This window comes from Podarcis cretensis (genome assembly GCF_951804945.1).
Source record: "Podarcis cretensis genome assembly, chromosome: 7".
In the NCBI taxonomy this organism is placed as follows: Eukaryota; Metazoa; Chordata; class Lepidosauria; order Squamata; family Lacertidae; genus Podarcis; species Podarcis cretensis.
The window spans coordinates 78,524,690-78,542,562 of record NC_137176.1 but is presented as its reverse complement, the minus strand read 5'-3'; the positions used below and the strand labels follow the sequence as shown (position 1 = coordinate 78,542,562).

General features: G+C 46.1%; 1 protein-coding gene across 1 annotated transcript in view; it reads left to right on the top strand.

Moving 5' to 3' along the window:
- SNTB1 (syntrophin beta 1) overlaps positions 1-17,873 on the top strand; it is a 110,544-nt gene that overhangs the window by 56,745 nt on the left and 35,926 nt on the right. The window contains exon 2 of the mRNA XM_079984353.1: positions 8,109-8,325. Coding sequence (XP_079840479.1) covers positions 8,109-8,325 — 217 coding nt within the window. The remainder of the gene's footprint in view (positions 1-8,108; positions 8,326-17,873) is intronic.

Genomic DNA, 17,873 nt, shown 5'->3' with positions numbered 1-17,873 from the left:
GCTACGATAGTGATTCATGGCAGCCCTCGCCCTCTTATACTTTCTTTCCTATCTTACCTGAATTTATTTTTTAAAACTATTTTGGCTATGCTGGCAGGGGCTGATGGGAGCTAAGAATCTAGTAACATCTGGAAAGACAGAGGTTGCCTACCAACTTTGGAATGAAATATTCAAAGGTAGGGGAGTCCAAATGCTCAACATGAAACAAAATGAAATATTTCAACTGCAGGAAGCATAAATTACTTTGCAGCCAAGAAAGATTCTGAATTTACGGCTAGGTACCCACGAACAGAAAACGTCTTTTTAAAGTATTTTGTGAGAAGTTTGTCTTGTTTCGCAACTCCTGGCGTTCCCTGCCATGCTGTTCTGCAAATATTTGAGATTCACTCAAACATACTGAAAGCGCTATGCCTGAACTCCTGGTATGTGGCATTTCTGCGCTGTAAAGGGCAGGTCCCTTGTGAATTATCAAGTTGCTCATCTGACTTGGTAAAACAGAAATAGGTTTTATGTAGTGAGGGAAAGGAGAGCACCAGAGGTCTCTCTGCTACCCAGTATTGGGGCCTTGGGGGGGGGCAGCTTTGCAAAGGTGGCTGCATGTTTTACCCTCCATAAACCCTTGTTAAACCTGGGTGGCACTGTGGGTTAAACCTGGGTGGTGCTGTGCATTAAACCACAGAGCCTAGGACTTGCCGATTAGAAGGTCGTCGGTTCAAATCCCCACGACGGGGTGAGCTTGGTTCCTGCTCCTGCCAACCTAGCAGTTCAAAAGCATGTCAAAGTGCAAGTAGATAAATAGGTACCACTCCAGCGGGAAGGTAAATGGTGTTTCCGTGCGCTGCTCTGGTTCGCTAGAAGCGGCTTAGTCATGGTGGCCACATACACGTACACGTACACCTGTACGCCGGCTCCCTCGGCCAATAAAGCAAGATGAGCACCGCAACCCCAGAGTCGGTCACAACTGGACCTAATGGTCAGGGGTCCTTTTACCTTTAAACCTTTGTTGCTTCTTTCTCAAGCTTCTGTGAATTTCTGCCATGTACCAGAGAGACCATTGGAGGAGATCCTACACGCATAGGCTTTAAAACTGGGGGTGGGGTTAACAATATGTGCTTCCCCCACTCAGCAATACGTGACAAGTTACAGAGCCTCCATGTTCAGGGGTAGTCTACCAGATGCCAGGTCCTAAGCTACTGAGCAGGGTTGGCCCACCTGTTTTGGCTCACAGGTTGCACTGAGGGCGCACGTACCAATGGTGGGCGTCGACTAGTGCGGGAAGCACGATGCTTGATGAAACACGCCCTGATCCAGTCGGTTCTGATGGGATTCTGGCATTCTGCAGGCTCAAGATGATCCTCCATACCAAGTTTTTTGCTTGAGGAGGTTGTGGCCACCACCATTCATGGAGAACAGCCTTTACCAACGGTGTCATGGTTCTTTGAAGACGCACGAACTCAGGACGCAAGGGAGAAACGTGCTAGGAGGAAGGCACGCTTGGCAAATTCACACTGTGATCAACTCCCACCCGGAAACCTATATCCCCACTGTGGAAGGACGTGTGGATCCAGAATTGGCCCCCACAGTCACTTACGTACTCACTTTTAAAACTGTGTTTATGGAAGACAATCTTACTCGGCTATGAGTGATCGCCGAAGAAGAATAAGGATCTCAATAGGCGACTGCTGCAAACGATGACTTCCTTTAAGCTGGGCTGATGGCTCTTAATCAGATCTTTGATTGATAATATTCAGTTTATATAGACAGCTCCAACTGGAGATGCTGGGATTGATCCTGACCTTCTACATTCAAAGCAGTTGTCCCACCCCTCAGCTACAGGTCCTCCCCAGACAATGAACTGTAGCTCCTTTTGTTGCCTCTGCCGCTTTTTGCTAACCTGCATGAGCCATAAGACGCTCCAGAAGCTCCATAGTCTGATATATTTGATCAAATTTGCCGTGTTGACTTCCCTTTGTTAGACGCATGCTTTTCTTCTTTGCTTCCGCCCCCCCTCCACCTCCCCAAATGTCATCTGCGAATAGTAACAAAGGATTAATTGTGGAAATGTTTTGGGGGCTTGGCAGGATTGCGCACAAATGAAGTGCTCTTTTGAAACAACGGCTCTGCCTTGCCTTGCAAAGCAAGCAACAAACGCCGAGCCCTCAGCAAGTGCCAGAGGATTAATTTGTTCAACTGCCGCTTCCTCGTTTCCTGTCATTTTCGGCGTGGAGGGTGAAAGTACCGGCAGTGGGGATGAGGAAGGAACTGAGCATTGGAATTTTAATTGCTTGACCGCAATATTATTGGGGGTTTTTTTTGTAATTTGCCATACACAAAGAGACCGTGGATTATTAATTAGTATGTGGTGATTAGAGCCTCTGCCTGAAAGAGGTTGTGGGGTCAGCGATGTGAGTTTTTAGATGGCGCTTTTAACCTGCATGTGTCTGTAAGCGTCGGATCAGGTCGGAACCGAGAAACGGAGGAAGTGTTAGGAACCCAGATATGTAAGCTAATCGCCAAAGGGCACCTTAAACCTATGTTGCAGTTGCCGCAACAAGAATGTCTAGGTGCCTTTTTTTGCAATGAAATTTATTTTTATTATTTGTTTCATTATATATGTGTGTGTGTGTGTGTTTAACATATCATTTTCAACAGTAATTAAACATACCGTATTTTTTGCCCTATAGGACGCACTTTTTCCCCTCCAAAAATGAAGGGGAAATGTGTGTGCGTCCTATGGGGCGAATGCAGGCTTTCGCTGAAGCCTGGAGAGCGAGAGGCGTCGGTGCGCACCGACCCCTCTCGCTCTCCAGGCTCCAGGAAGCTATACGCAAGCCTTGGGAGCCCGGCGGGAGGTCCTGCGGGCTCGCAAGGCTTGCGGGCAGCAGCCTGCGGCCCAAAAGCTCAGGGGACAACGGGGAGGCGGAGTGCTGCCACCCCGCTATTCCCCGACCTGATCTGGAGGCTGGTGGGGGGGAGAAGCAAGCTTGCTTCTCTCCCCCCCCCCCCGCCAGCCCCACAAGCTCGCGGGATAGCGGGGAGGCGGAGCGCCACCACCCCGCTATTCCCGGACCTGGTCTGGAGGCTGGCGGGGGGGGGGGGAGAAGCAAGCTTGCTTCTCCCCATTGCCAGCCCTCAAGCTCGGGGGACAGCAGGGCAAGCCGCTGCCCCATGGAGGCTAGAGAGGCTGTCCCTGAAGGCAGAAGAGGGAGACGGAGTGCTCTGTCTCCCTCTTCTAGCTTGGGGATGGCTGCGCAAACCTGGGGGGGAAATAAAAATTTTTTCCTTGATTTCCCCCCCAAAAAACTAGCTGCGAAAAATACGGTACTTTTACATCTTATTCAAATTTTTGACTTCCATCAATCCTGTCTGAAAATTTTCCAATCTAATCTCTCAGTATGCATTTCTTATCTTCCCTATTACATTTCAAACTCTTAACCAATATCTCTATCTTTTAACACTTTGTATATTTCTCCTTACAAAACTTCTTGTAGTCCTACTAGCATAATTTGTTGATTACAGTTGCTCTTCAAATAATTCATATACTTCTTATAATCTTCTATAAATCTCTGGTCCCTCAGGTTTCGAATCCTTCCTGTCATTTTTTCCAATTCTGCATAGTCCATTAATTTCATCTGCCATTCTTCTTTCATTGGAATTTCTTCTTGTTTCCATTTCTGGGCTAACAATACTCTTGCTGCAGTTGTTGCATATACAAACAATTTAACATCTTGCCTATTAATGTCCTGACCTATAATACCAAGTAAAAATGCTTCTGGTTTTTTAAAAAATGTATATTTCAACATCTTTTTCATCTCATTATATATCTTTACTTTTTTACATTCCCACCACATATGATAAAATGTTCCTTCTTTTTCTTTACATTTCCAACATTTATTATTTGTCTTATACATTTTAGCTAATTTCACTGGTGTAATATACCATCTATACTATTATTTGTTTCATTTCTATTCCACTTTTTATTCTAAAGAAAAAAAAATCTCAGAGCGGTTTACAACTTATTAAAACATCAAATAAAACAATCCAGAATAAAACAAATTCAAGCTTCAAGAAAAAAATATTTCAGGTCCTTCTCTAAGTGACCTTTTGCTTTCACCATGTTTGTTTACCAACTTAATTTATAGAGCTGCCCCATTGCAGAAGTGCTCCAGGAAGCCAAGGTGGTGTAGTGGTTAGAGTGTCGGACTAGAAGCTGGGAGATCAGGGTTAAAATCCCTCACTCAGTCATGAAGCTCACTGGCCATAGCCTCTTAGTCCACTTCACAGGGTCGTTTTAGGGATTCACTGAGGAATGGGGGTGAACCATAGACACCTTGGAGAAAAAGGTGGAATACAAATGCAGCGAATAACGTCTTCTGCTTACTTGCTTAAGAAAGTAAGCCAGCCAGATGGAGATGCCCAGCCTGGAATCCAGAGATCTCCATCTGGTTGCAAGTGGAGCCACACAAGTCGCAAAATGTGCCTGGCTAATTTCTAACACTGGTTAGGTCTAACCAACCTTGGTGCCCTCCAGATGTTTCTGGAGTACACCTCTTGCACAACTCCATGGGGGGATTTGTAGTTCAAAAACCCCCCAAACCAATGGGGCACCAGGACTGGCAAAGGCTGTGCTAAATTGCAGCTTATTACAAATGATGACCCAATACAAACAGAGACTGAGGCAGAGTGGGCATTTCCTAATACAGTGGTACCTCTGGTTACGAACTTAATTAGTTCCGGAGGTCTGTTCTTAACCTGAAACCGTTCTTAACCTGAGGTACCACTTTAGCTAATGGAGCCTCCCTCATCCTGAGGTAAAGTTCTTAACCTGAGGTACTACTTCCGGGTTAGCGGAGTCTGTAACCTGAAGTGTTTGTAACCTGAGGTACCACTGTATGGTTGGCTGTTGAAACACTTGGTGTAGGAGTCAAGAACAGATCCTGACCGCTTGATAAACTTTATTGAACTTCTTTGAAAGCCATAATACATCCTGTCCTCTCAGGACAAGAGGCCACCCAATATGAAACTGAAATGTGGCTATCAATACCTGTCTGTATGTGGGATTTGTAATACAGAATTTGGCCTTTTAAAGTACGAAGTGCAAGGAGGGAGGGCAATTGGGGCTTCTCATAACCAACCTCCCAGCCTTGCACCTTCAGATGGGCAGTAAAAATGCAAAGTTCATACGACAGATGTCATCATTATTTGCTGCTCTTTCATGCTTTTGACCCATCTGGAATTTGGAGACACCAGACTCACTCTGGTGTATCATGTTTCCTGTGTAAGACCAAAATGTCCTTTTACCAGGTATGCAATCATAGCTTCCAACACATCAAAGGCAAAAATGATCTTCTGGGACGCCATCTTCCTGTTTTTTCTCACGAGAGGGCGGCCATTTTGGGCGCTGTGATCTCACACAATCTCACACTGTGATCCCCTCTCCTTGAAAAAAGCATTTTATCAGGCACAGTGCCCAAAAACGCGTTTTGGGGCACCGTGCAAGATCACAGCCCCCCTCCCAGTACTTTTTCAGGGTGAAATCGTAGCATGAAATCACATGAGATCATGGCGCCCAAAATGGCTGCCATCCTCTTATTAGAAAAAATGGGATGCCCTTTTCCTCCCAGGACACTTTTGGGCTATGGTGTAACATAAAGCATTTAAAGCCATAGGTAGATATAGAAGCTTCAAGTTCAGAGAGGCAGTTGGAGTACAATGAATAAAAATAGCTTTATAGAAAATCAGGTTGCTTGGACTTCAAATCATAAAAGAAACAGAAATGTATTTCTGAAAAATTCTGTACCCTTCGGGAAGATGTTAGAATCATTCACCGCTGGCTACTGCCAGGTCTTCAGAGTCTGAAAAGGCTTGAAGGTATTTATAGCAATACTAGGAATATGTGCTGGAGCTGTCAGACAGTAAACGCAGATATGGCCCCTATTTTCTGGTTTTGTCCCAAAATAAGATATTTGGTATAGACATAATAAACAAAATTGAAATTATAACAGGTTATCAATTATTATTAGACACCTTGATTGTATTGTCCAGTTTTGTAAAGCACTCAGTGTTGTCTGAAGGCATCACAATGTGAGAGCATCTCTTAACTGCATCTCGAATGTTGATTACTGCAAAATGGAAGAAAATAAGAACTCCCAACGATCTGGATTGTGCACTTATGAGAAATTGTACATATGTTTAAATTGACAAATATAGTAAGGATGAAGGAAAGAAGGCAGCAGAATAATATTTTAATAGAGAAATAGAGTAGTTTTGTGGTATATTGGAGCAACAGAACTCCAGAAAATGCACAACCCCATGCACTATTGGAATTGTGGTAGCACAATTCAATTGATTTTATGTTAAAACGTGGTTATTCAAATTTGCACTCCTCTGAATTTTATATACAAAAAAGTATATAATCTAAGCGCACCCAAAAATCTATATATTAGTGATTAGTAGCATACAAAAATGTATCATATTTAAGGGAATGGCTTGCAAAAAAAAAGCAGCCTATTATTGAGCAAAATGTCACCCAAAAAATCCATGCCAGTTTTCATGCAGGCTTTGCTTTTTTAAAAAAAATTGATGCAAATTGATGTTCAACTGAGACATGATGGATTTAAGAATTGAGAAATGAGAAACAGGACCTGGGACTTGGCAGGGCGAAGTGGAAGGATGTTTTACTCTTGTTGACAATGTCCTGGGAGCTGCATTCACATCTGAATGTTCCAGCCTGTTGTTTAGTTTTCAGTCCGAGTTGCTCTCTCTGGCTTTGGTCTCCCATCCCATCCCCTCTCCTCTCCTCTCCTGCATTTTAAAGAGCTTAGCTCAAGTTGCTCCACAAAGCATTAAGCTTTGCAAGGCCAGAAGTAGGTCTGCTTTGCAGTTGCATGGTGGCCGTTCTTAAGAACGGTCAAAGCACGTCCGGCTTGGATTGACTTGTAGGAAAAGCGACTCTTGCCTCTTTAAAACTGTTGCTAAGTTGACACAATCTAAAAACAATTAGCAAACTGAGTTTGGTGTGTGTATGTTTGTGCGTAATGTTAACTCTGGAAGTGTCTCTTCAATTCTGACCAAACTATGCTTCCTAGAGCAAAATACACACAGGAGGCTACAAACAAACAAACAGCCTCCTGTGTATATTTTGATCTAGGAGGCATAGTTCAAGTACAGTCATGCCTTGGTTGTCGAACGCCTTGGTACTCGTATGTTTTGGCTCCCGAACGATCAAAACCCAGAAGTGAGTATTCTGGTTTTTGAACTTATTTTGGAAGCTGAATGTCTGACGGAGCTTCCGCAGCTTCTGACTGGCTGCAGGAGCTTCCCGCAGCCAATCAGAAGCCGCTCTTTGGTTTCCAAACACTTTGGAAGTCGAACGGACTTCCAGAATGGATTCCGTTCAATCTCCGAGGTACGACTGTACAGTGGTACTTCGGGTTAAGTACTGAATTCGTTCCAGAGGTCCGTACTTAACCTGAAACTGTTCTTACCCTGAAGCACCACTTTAGCTAATCGGGCCTCCTGCCGCTGCCGTGCTGCCGGAGCACGATTTCTGTTCTCATCCTGAAGCAAAGTTCTTAACCCAAGGTACTATTTCTGGGTTCACGGAGTCTGTAACCTGAAGCGTATGTAACCTGAAGCGTATGTAACCCGAGGTACCACTGTATACACTTCCAGAGTTAATGCTAAATACATTATTTCTGGTAAATGAGCCACCATCGCTGCTAGAAAGGGATGTGACAATTTGTGTCTCTCGGGCTTTTTAGACTCTTCTGCCCATGTACTGTCTGAAATGAAAGGGACACATGGGTTGCCAGATGCAAAATGTATTGGTTATTTTCAGCTCTCCTACTCCACTCTATGTCATTGTGCGCTCCTTGTCAAGTGTGCCTTAACGTTTGTCTCGACTAGGATGAATTTGATCCCGAATGTTGAGTGAGGGAGTATCTTTAGGGGCTGAACAGAGGAGGGTCATCTAGGCCAATGGAGGCAGCAGGGAACCACATGAGTTACTCATGGTCTAGTGCTTCAGCAAAAGGAGTGTTTGGCTCTCGGAACATTTTTTCGCATACTCACCCTTCACATTCTCCTTCTTTGCTTCTTTGCTACAGTGAAGTACATGAGGGAAGCCACCCCCTATGTCAAGAAAGGGTCTCCGGTTTCCGAAATTGGCTGGGAGACCCCCCCACCCGAATCTCCGCGGCTGGGGAATGCGTCCACCGACCCCCTGTCTCAGCTGTCCCTCTCCATCCACAGAGACAAGAAGACGATCCCGCTCAAAATGTGCTACGTTACGCGGAACATGGCCGTGTCAGACCCAGAAAACAGGTAATGGGCGTTGCCGGGGAAGTTGGCGGGGCAGGGGGAAGGTGTTTGACCTTTGGGGGGGGGGAGAGATAAAATGCACTTACACAAAAGCGACAGATCAAAAGAAGCACCAACCTCTTCAACTGGGGGCTGAGCCACACTTCTCTTTGTTCCATGATTTATTCCATTTGACTTTTGATTTCTAGTCACAGGTCCGAGAGGATTTAGTTCCGTCCCGCTGCTTTCTTTGGGAAAGCCCGCAATGTACTGCTGAATCGGAACGAAGGTCAAGAAACCCAATTGACAGTTGTTCTGATTCAGTGGTAAGCAGTGGGTTTTCCGGGGGGAAATCCATGGAACAAAACAAGAACCTCTTGGACCCACAACTAGAATTCATGGGATAAACAGAAGTGTGGATGATCTCTATATAAAATGATGATGATAATACATATACACTTACAAATCATTACACCTTCATTATTATTATTAAATACTACTACTACTACTACTACTACTAATAATAATAATAATAATAATATCATCGGTGTATGTATCCAGAATTCATATAAACTCAGGTACATCCAAATCAACCTTATGGAATGTATTTGTGGCTCTATAAGTACTCCATTTTGAATATTAATATTCCACTTTTTAATTAGCTGATTTATTGATACTTATTCATAGATAAACAAAAATGCACACCCATTGCAAAGTATCTTTTTTTAAAAAAAAAAATTTTATTAGGAATTTCAACATGACAATTTATCAAAAAAATACATCCTCCTCCTTCCCCCCCTCATTTTTTCCCTCCCCCTTCCCCCCCCCAAAGAAAAACCCACCCTCCCACCCCAGACTTCCCTCAGCTCCTCTCTGGTTTCTCAACACATATTATTCTCTGCATATTATAACATTGTATGGATCCTTAATTTAAAGGTAAAGGTAAAGGTACCCCTGCCCGTACGGGCCAGTCTTGACAGACTCTGGGGTTGTGCGCCCATCTCACTTAAGAGGCCAGGGGCCAGCGCTGTCCGGAGACACTTCCGGGTCACGTGGCCAGCATGATATCGCTGCTCTGGCGAGCCAGAGCCGCACACGGAAACGCCGTTTACCTTCCCGCTGGTAAGCGGTCCCTATTTATCTACTTGCACCCGGAGGTGCTTTCGAACTGCTAGGTTGGCAGGCGCTGGGACCGAGCAGCGGGAGCGCACCCCGCCGCAGGGATTCGAACCGCCGACCTTTCGATCGGCAAGCCCTAGGCGCTGAGGCTTTAACCCACAGCGCCACCTGCGTCCCTCACATCCTTAATTTATCTATCTGTATGCCACAAGCAGCCCACGGGGGTTGTTTAACCGGCCCCCAACCCGCCCCTGAACCGAGCCACCCGCTCAGCGAGTCACCGCATGTTTCGCTAAACCGGTGCAGCGTGGCGCGGGGACTTGCTTCTGCAGTGCCAGAAATTGCATCTGCTCAGATGCTGGAAATTGCGGCCGTGGTACGGGTTCCGGCCCATGGAGGGATCTCCGCTGGAGTGAACTGGCCCAGGCGAGCCGACCCCTGATCTGAAGCAACAATGGGTGGTGGAGAAATGGAAGATGGATCAGGAGCTAAAACTGAAGGTGGTTTGCAAGAGAATCTCTCATCTAGAGTTTGAGACAGGAGTAGGGTACCTCTAGAAAGGAAACAGGCAAGAGGAAAAGGCCCTAGGGCAGGCATAGGCAAACTAGGCCCTCCAGATGTTTTGGGACTACAACTCTCATCATCCCTGACCACGGGTCCTGCTAGCTAGGGATGATGGGAGTTGTAGTCCCAAAACATCTGGAGGGCTGAGTTTGCCTATACCTGCCCTAGGGTTACAAGATGTAGAGTCTTGATAAGGCGGAGGGCCTAAAATCCTCATATTATTTTGAATCGCCTTACCTTGGGAACCTTCTGCTCACAGGGGAAGTGAGCAAGGCAGAACGGCACACGGGACTTCCATGGTCCTTTGCTTCCTGGCGCTAAAAATAGGGCGAGCTTGTTGCTCCCTGTTTTAAACATATGTGGAACCAGCTGCACCCCAGCACACGGCAGCTCAACGCCATTGTCTCTCTCGCAGTTGCTAACCAAAAAGAAATAAAAGAAACCAATGAAGTCAGGGGAAAGAGAATATTCAACCCCCCCCCCCCATTTCACATCAATGAGCTTTTTGTTCCTACCCAGTACAGAGGCTTTTAAAGAAATTGGCTGCAAGTTCTTTGGCTTTCAACACTTCTCCGTCTGAAGGGGGCTTGAAAGCTGAAGTTTTTCAAGTTTAGGGAGAGGGCTAGGAGCATGGAAAGCAGTCCTTGTGACTTCAACAGTGGAACAGCTGGATCTCTCAAATCCTTGCAGAAATCCTTGGCTCAGCTGCGGCCACGTCCACACCCTCAATTTAAAACACTGTGATACCACTTTAAACAGCTATCTCCCATTACCCCCCAAAAAACAATCCTGGGAACTATAATTTGCGGGAAGAAATGGAGGCAGTGAGAGATTTTACTTTCTTGGACTCCATGATCATTGCAGATGGTGACAGCAGCCACGAAATTAAAAGACGCCTGCTTCTTGGGAGAAAAGCAATGACAAACCTAGACAGCATCTTAAAAAGCAGAGACATCACCTTGCCAACAAAGGTCCGTATAGTTAAAGCTATGGTTTTCCCAGTAGTGATGTATGGAAGTGTGATGGGATGATGAGCTGCTTGTGCGTAAAGCTTAGTCCCTCAGAGTCTGGCCTGGTTATCAAAGCTCTGTCTATAGCGGAGCCCCCTAAAACATGACTCCCTCAATCGCTGGCAGAATCCGACAGTGGGCGTTTGCGGAAACGCTTCCAGCATAGAAGCTCCTTAACGGAAACGCGTCTTCGGGATTCTCGGCGCGACAGTTTCCGGCGAGGGGTGGGTGTCCCTATAGGAGGTCCTGAAACTTCCCCACTGTTTTCGCTGGAAGTCTCTCTGAGCCATCCCTCCGATTCACTTTCCCTTGGAGCTCCTTCTCTCCCCCTGCTGGTTCCCTCCTCTGCTGCCGAGTCTCTCCTAACCTCCGTGAGCCCTTCCACCGCCTGCCCTTCCGATGGCAGTTCCCTGACAGGAAGTGAAAGCTGGACCATAAAGAAGGCTTGTCGCCGAAGAATTGATGCTTTTGAATTATGGTGCTGGAGGAGACGCTTGAGAGTCCCATGGACTGCAAGAAGATCAAACCTATCCATTCTTAAGGAAATCAGCCCTGAGTGCTCACTGGAAGGACAGATCCTGAAGCTGAAGCTCCAATACTTTGGCCACCTCATGAGAGGAGAAGACTCCCTGGAAAAGACCCTGATGTTGGGAAAGATGGAGGGCACAAGGGGAAGGGGATGACAGAAGACAAGATGGTTGGACAGTGTTCTCGAAGCTACCAGCATGAGTTTGACCAAACTGCGGGAGGCAGTGGAAGACAGGAGTGCCTGGCATGCTCTGGTCCATGGGGTCACGAAGAGTCGGACACAACTAAACAACAACAAAAAGGATGCTGAGAATTGCCAATAGCCCCTTACTCCCCTCACAGAGCTACAGTTCCCAGAGTGGTTTAATAATCAGCCTCTCTTCTGAGAATTGTCCTTACCTGGCCCTTTGCTCCATCCTCTGCAGTGGCAAGAGCCTCAGAGACTAATTGGATTACAGTAAGTTGAGCATGGCGCCCACTTCCTCCAATCCATCATGGATGCTGTTGCCATGAATGGAGCCAGGCCTGAGCTCTGGGTGCTTCAAAACTGACCATGACTTTCAGACCCTTGGGAAAGAGAGCTTCAATCTCGCTCAGGTGTGAGACAATGCTCTGTTTCAGATACAGCTCACACGGTCACAAATAACCTTTGCTATCTTCAGGAAACGAGTAGTTTTGAGTTTCCCACACATTAAAAGAGGGTTTCTCAGTTCTTGTGGCCTTTATTTCCTGTGGAAACTCTGAGCTCTTAGTTGACGTTCTCCAGTCAACATCAGACGCGGTGAAAAACCTTGCTGTATCCTCTATTCCCCCAAATGAGTGGGGAAAAGGTCTTGCAAAAACACTTTAAGAGACCCCCCCCCCACAGCTTCTGTAGCTGCTCCAGCCCAAATCAAAACATAACTGCAGCTTATGTGATGCCAACAACTCTAGTTAAAATATTGGCAACTCCATTGTCGGTGGAGATTGATGGATGAAATCATTTTCTGTTCCAAGGCTTCAGCCAGAGCCGCATTTGGGTTAGGTCCACAGTGGTTCTCAACCTGTGGGTCCCCAGATGTTGTTGGACTACAACTCCCATCATCCCTGAGTTCTGGCCTTGCTAGCTAGGGGTGATGGGAGTTGTAGTTCAACAACATCTGGGGACCCACAGGTTGAGAAAGGTTGGGTTAGGATCTTTCCCTAATCCATTACTTCTCTGCTTCCTCTCTTTCCTTGGGGGCATGAGGAATCATTGCAGCAAGACCCCGTCTGCACTCTGATACCACTTTAAACACCCCTTGCTTCCCCCAAAGAATCCTGGGAACTGTAGTTTGCTAAGGGTCCTGAGAGTTGTTAGGAGACCTCTGTTCCTGTCACAGATCTATAATTCCCAAAGTTCCCTGGGGGGGAGAGGGATTGACGGTTAAGCCATTCTGGGAATTTTAGCTCTGAAGGGGAAATTGGAATGGGGGTGGGTTATCTCCTGGCAACTATCAGAACAAAGTACAGTTCCCAGGAGTATTTGGGGGAAGCCATAAAAGTGGTATGATACTGCTTTAAATGTGAAGTGTAAAGGTAAAGGGACCCCTGACCATTTAAGTCTAGTCGTGACCGACTCTGGGGTTGCGGTGCTCATCTCGCTTTATTGGCCGAGGGAACCGGCATACAGCTTCCGGGTCATGTGGCCAGCATGACTAAGCCACTTCTGGTGAACCAGAGCAGCGCATGGAAACACCGTTTACCTTCCCGCCGGAGCAGTACCTATTTATCTACTTGCACTTTGACGTGCTTTCGAACTGCTAGGTTGGCAGGAGCTGAGACCGAGAAACGGGAGCTCACCCCATCATGGGGATTTGAACCGCCGACCTTCTGATCGGCAAGTCCTAGGCTCTGTGGTTTAACCCACAGCGCCACCCGCGTCCCATGAAATGTGAAGTGTAGATGGGGTCTAAAATATAGGATATTGAATTGTGTAGCATTTTATAACCACAGTCACACACATACAGTCCAGACAATTCCTGTAAGACAAAAGTTGGCATCCTGTGGCCTTTTGTGGGGGGAGTTTCCCTGCAGCCCCCCAATGTTATCTGATGCAGCAGAGGTCTTCTTATGTTCATAAGGAACCTGTCCAATTTCAGGCCTCAGGCCTTACAGGGTTGTTGTTTTTTAAGACCCTATACATGCCTCCCCTTGCAGAATGTGGCTTGTTTCCTCTGTTCAGTTATCAGGTAGTACCTTTTTGGACATTTTGCCTTAGGGCAAGGAAGGTAGAATAATCAGAAAGATATTCAAGTTTCTGCTTCAGATGTTCTGCTCAGGGAGCGTATAGAAGAGGAACCCACCCAGGGAAATCTCAACTATTGGAATCAAAACAAATGGTTTGTACAAGCGATGCAAATCTGCTGCTTCATCTGCATAATGTTCCTGGCACGGAGTTTGGCTTTTTGTCTTGCGTCAATGTCCCTGAGCATACCTCGCTGCTCCGATGAGAAGTGTTCTGCTATTTTAGAACGCAGCCCATGACATGTTCATGCTCTCTAGCAAAGTAACTTGGCCATCCATGCCCATAAAAGCAAAATCAGCCGGCTGACAGAGCCTATACACTTCAGCTATGTGCATAATAATACGTCTGGAAATCGTCTTTGATACAACTTTGAAGTACAGCTTGCATCCATATACGGAAGTAAGGAAGCTTTCAAAAACCTGAAGTCGACCGTGGTGCAGCCATGGTATGAAATGACGTTTTAAAACCTAAATATTGTGTGTGTGTTTGTGTGTTGGAGCAATCCTGTGTGCAAAGAGCTGGGCAAAGCAAGATGGTGTAAATTAAGCCAGCGAAAAGTTAACCCTGGATCGAAAACCCATTCTGCAGTGGGGCTGTTGCCGCTGCTCTGCACGAACATTGACAAGAGGGAAAGCAAGCATTGACCAAGCATTGACAAACTGTCCTTTGTCAAGTTGCCAGATGAAGCTGAATTGACTTAGGATTCAGCCTAAGCTTCCCCCCTCTCTGATCCTGCACCCCGTTTTTTGGTGCTTACATTGACTGAGCCGGGATGAGCAAGTTATGTTGGCTTCTCTTTGGCTGAGTCAGGCTTGGGGACTTGAGATTTCTGAGCTTGGCGGAGCAAGAATCAGCTGGCGCAGCAGGACATCCGCTGCAACCTCAGCTGGTCATCCCAGCAGATTTTGCCATGGGATCGCCCCCTTTGTGCGTGCGAGTGTTGGGGTGAGGCTGTGGGAGCTGCAATGAGCGTGGCTTGAGACGGGCTTCCTTAAAGGGACCCCTGGACGGTGAAGTCCAGTCAAAGGCGACTATGGGGTTGCGGCGCTCATCTTGCTTTCAGGCCAAGGGAGCCGGCATTTGTCCACAGACAGCTTTTCATCTCATGTGGCCAGCATGACTAAACCTCTTCTGGAGCAACGGGGCACTGTGGAGGAAACCAGAGCACACAGAAACGCTGTTTACCTTCCCACCGCAGGGGCACCTATTTATCTACTTGTGCTGTTGTGCTTTCGAACTGCTAGGTTGGCAGGAGCTGGGACAGAGCAACGGGAGCTCAACCTGTCGTTGGGATTTGAACCGCCAACCTTCCAGTCAGCAAGCCCAAGAGGCTCAGTGGTTTAGACCACAGCGCCATACAAGGCACTTGCACAGACCAGAGTTAGGCGTTTATTTGATGCAGCCAGGAGAACAGAAACCAAATGCACCATGTTGTAACCATGTTGCACCATTTGAAAAAAAGAAACCAATAATAGAAAGCTGGAATGGTTCTGCTATGGACAAGGGAGGCTATGATTGTAATTTGCAGTTGCATATGTTAAATCCTGTTTGCCATTATGTTGCCCGTTCAACAACAACAATTTAAATTTGTATACTGCCCTATGCCTGCAGGTCTCAGGGCAGTACAACCACATAAAATTGCAATCTACAAACACAAAATACATAATGAAAATAAAAAACAAGAAAAACCCAGTAATTCTCCCCCCCCCCCATTTTTAAAAGGGCGCTGGATATCAATCAGCCAAAGGCCTGGTTAAAGAGTAATTATTATTATTACTATTATTATTTATTATTTATACCCCACCCATCTGACTGGGTTTCCCCAGATACTCTGGGTGGCTTCCAACTGAATATTAAAAACAATACAGCACCAGACTTTAAAAACTTCCCTAAACAGGGACACCTTCAGTTGTCTTTTAAAAGTAAAATACCGTATTTTTTGCTCTATAAGACTCACTTTTTCCTTCCTAAAATGTAAGGGGAAATGTGTGTGCATCTTATGGAGCGAATGCAGGCTGCGCAGCTATCCCAGAAGCCAGAACAGCAAGAGGGGATCCCTCTTGCTGTTCTGTCTTCTGAGATTCAGAATTTTTTTCCTTCTTGTTTTCCTCCTCCAAAAACTAGGTGCGTCTTGTGGTCTGGTGCGTCTTATAGAGGGAAAAATACGTTAGTTGTTTATTGCCTGGCGCCTAAAAGTGTATCATGAAGGTGCCAGCCAAACTTCCATGGGGAGAGCAACAAGGCCCTGTTAGGCTCTTTGCCTGATTATGAGAGGGCTAAATGCATGTCAGAGACTGGAAGCATTTTGGAGTGAAAGGAGGAATGCTGGGAAATGACCACTGGCAATTCGGACTCTTTGTTTTTGCGAAGTTAGCCAAGCAGCCCCTGGGAAAATGTGATACCATTCCTGTGCGTGGCCGAGTGTGTATCATGGCAGCCACCTCGCGCTTAAATGTGCCATTCCTTTGGGCTGGTGTGGGTTTTATCGAAATCCATTCCGCACGCTGTGTTTGCATAACTGTGGTGGCGTGTGAGGATAAACACAGCTGTGGCACTGCCTGAAATATTTCTAGGCCAGGGAGAGTGGAAAAGGGAACTTTTATCGCCAAATAGCAGATAAACATAATGTTGCCTTTCAGAAGGCAGGTTGCCAAAGAGCATAACACGTTTTAAGCCATTTTCAAATCGGAGCTGTCCCGTCCGTTTGGCAAATGCTCTTTGCTTGCCAAACGTTTGCGCGACACCTCAGCGACCGTGCCTAGCATATCAATGTATTTATGCGGACAGGATGGGTAGGGAAATCTTCTGTATGTGGAAGGGCCACAGCTCACAGGGAGAGCATCTGGTTTGCATGCAGAAGGTCCCATGTTCAATCCCAGGCACTGAGTGATCATGCTCTTCTGAAGTTTACTATACAGCGGAAAGGAGCAGCCAAGCATACTAGGACTCAATTTCTTGACTTTAAGAAAGCCGACTTCATAAAACTTAGGGAAGTGCTGGGTGAGATCCCATGGACAGTAATACTAAAAGGAAAGGGAGTTCATGATGGCTGGGAGTTTGTTAAGAGGGAGATAGTAAAAGCACAACTTCAGGCAATACCAATGAGACGGAAACATGGAAGGTGCCTAAAGAAGCCAGGGTGGCTATCTAAAGAACTTTTAACTGAGTTAAGATTAAAAAAGGATGTGTACAAAAAATGGAAAAGGGGGGAAACCACCAAAGAGGAATTCAAACAAATAGCCAGCACGTGTAGACACAAAGTCAGAAAAGCTAAAGCACAGAATGAACTCAGGCTTGCTTGCTAGAGAGGTTAAAAGCAACAAAAAAGGCTTTTATGAGTATGTTCGTAGCAAAAGTTAGAACAAAGAAACAGTGGGGTCACTCAGAGGAGAAGATGGTGAAATGCAAACAGGGGACACAGAAAGGGCTGAACTCCTCAATGCCTTCTTTGCCTCAGTCTTCTCCGATAAAGAAAACAATGCCCGACCTGAAGAATTTGGAGCAAATGATTCAGCAGAGGAAACACAGCCCAGAATAACTAAGGAGATAGTACAAGAATACTTGGCTAGTTTAGATGGATTCAAGTCTCCAGGGCCAGATGAACTGCATCCAAGAGTATTAAAAGAACTGGCAGATGTGATCTCAGAACCACTGGCAGTCATCTTTGAGAATTCCTGGAGAACAGGCGAAGTCCCGGCAGACTGGAGGAGGGCAAATGTTGTCCCTATTTTCAAAAAGGGGAAAAGAGAGGACTCAAATAATTACCACCCAGTCAGTCTGACATCAATACCAGGGAAGATTCTGGAGCAGATCATTAAGCAAACAGTCTGTGAGCACCTAGAAAGGAATGTTGTGATCACCAATAGTCAGCATGGATTTCTGAAAAATAAGTCATGTCAGACGAACCTGATCTCGTTTTTTGACAGAATTACAAGTCTGGTAGATGAAGGGAACGCAGTGGATGTAGCCTACCTTGATTTCAGCAAGGCATTTGACAAGGTGCCCCATGATATTCTTGTAAAGAAGCTGGTAAAATGCGGTCTTGACTATGCTACCACTCAGTGGATTTGTAACTGGCTGACTGA